Source organism: Pteropus vampyrus, unplaced genomic scaffold (genome assembly GCF_000151845.1).
Source record: "Pteropus vampyrus isolate Shadow unplaced genomic scaffold, Pvam_2.0 Scaffold559, whole genome shotgun sequence".
NCBI classification, from domain to species: domain Eukaryota; kingdom Metazoa; phylum Chordata; class Mammalia; order Chiroptera; family Pteropodidae; genus Pteropus; species Pteropus vampyrus.
Window position 1 is genome coordinate 114,642 of NW_011889340.1, and position 389 is coordinate 115,030.

General features: G+C 34.4%; 1 protein-coding gene across 1 annotated transcript in view; it reads right to left on the reverse strand.

The window, feature by feature from the left end:
* Positions 1–138: 138 nt before the first annotated feature.
* The window catches only part of LOC105308233 (olfactory receptor 1044-like), a 1,746-nt gene continuing 1,495 nt past the window's right edge, over positions 139–389 (reverse strand). Inside the window, exon 2 of the mRNA XM_011384077.1 lies at positions 139–181. Within this exon, the coding sequence (XP_011382379.1) occupies positions 139–181 (43 nt within the window). The remainder of the gene's footprint in view (positions 182–389) is intronic.

The window sequence follows — 389 nt, forward strand, 5'->3', positions numbered from 1 at the left end:
TGAGTCTTGCATCTGTTCTAATGACTAGGATCAAACCCAGGTTGCCTATGACTGTGAAAACATAAATAGATAAGAAAATCACAAAGAGGGGCATCTTCAACTCTTGATGATCTGTCAGACCCATAAGAATAAATTCTGTCACCTGAGTGCAGTTGATTTGGGCCATGTATCTTCGGTGCATCTGGATAAAGAGAGGAAAGTTAAATCCAGCTTAATTAAATTAATCTTAAACCTTCATAACTGTTGTTCATACCTTAAAATCTTGAAAAGCAATTTTATTGTTAATATGAAAGCACTAATATTAAAATGATTAATAGTATACTTGAAGTCTGGGATGGGAGAAAGGGCAAAAGTAGATATTTTGGAGGAAAGACTTATTTCTTTCACCC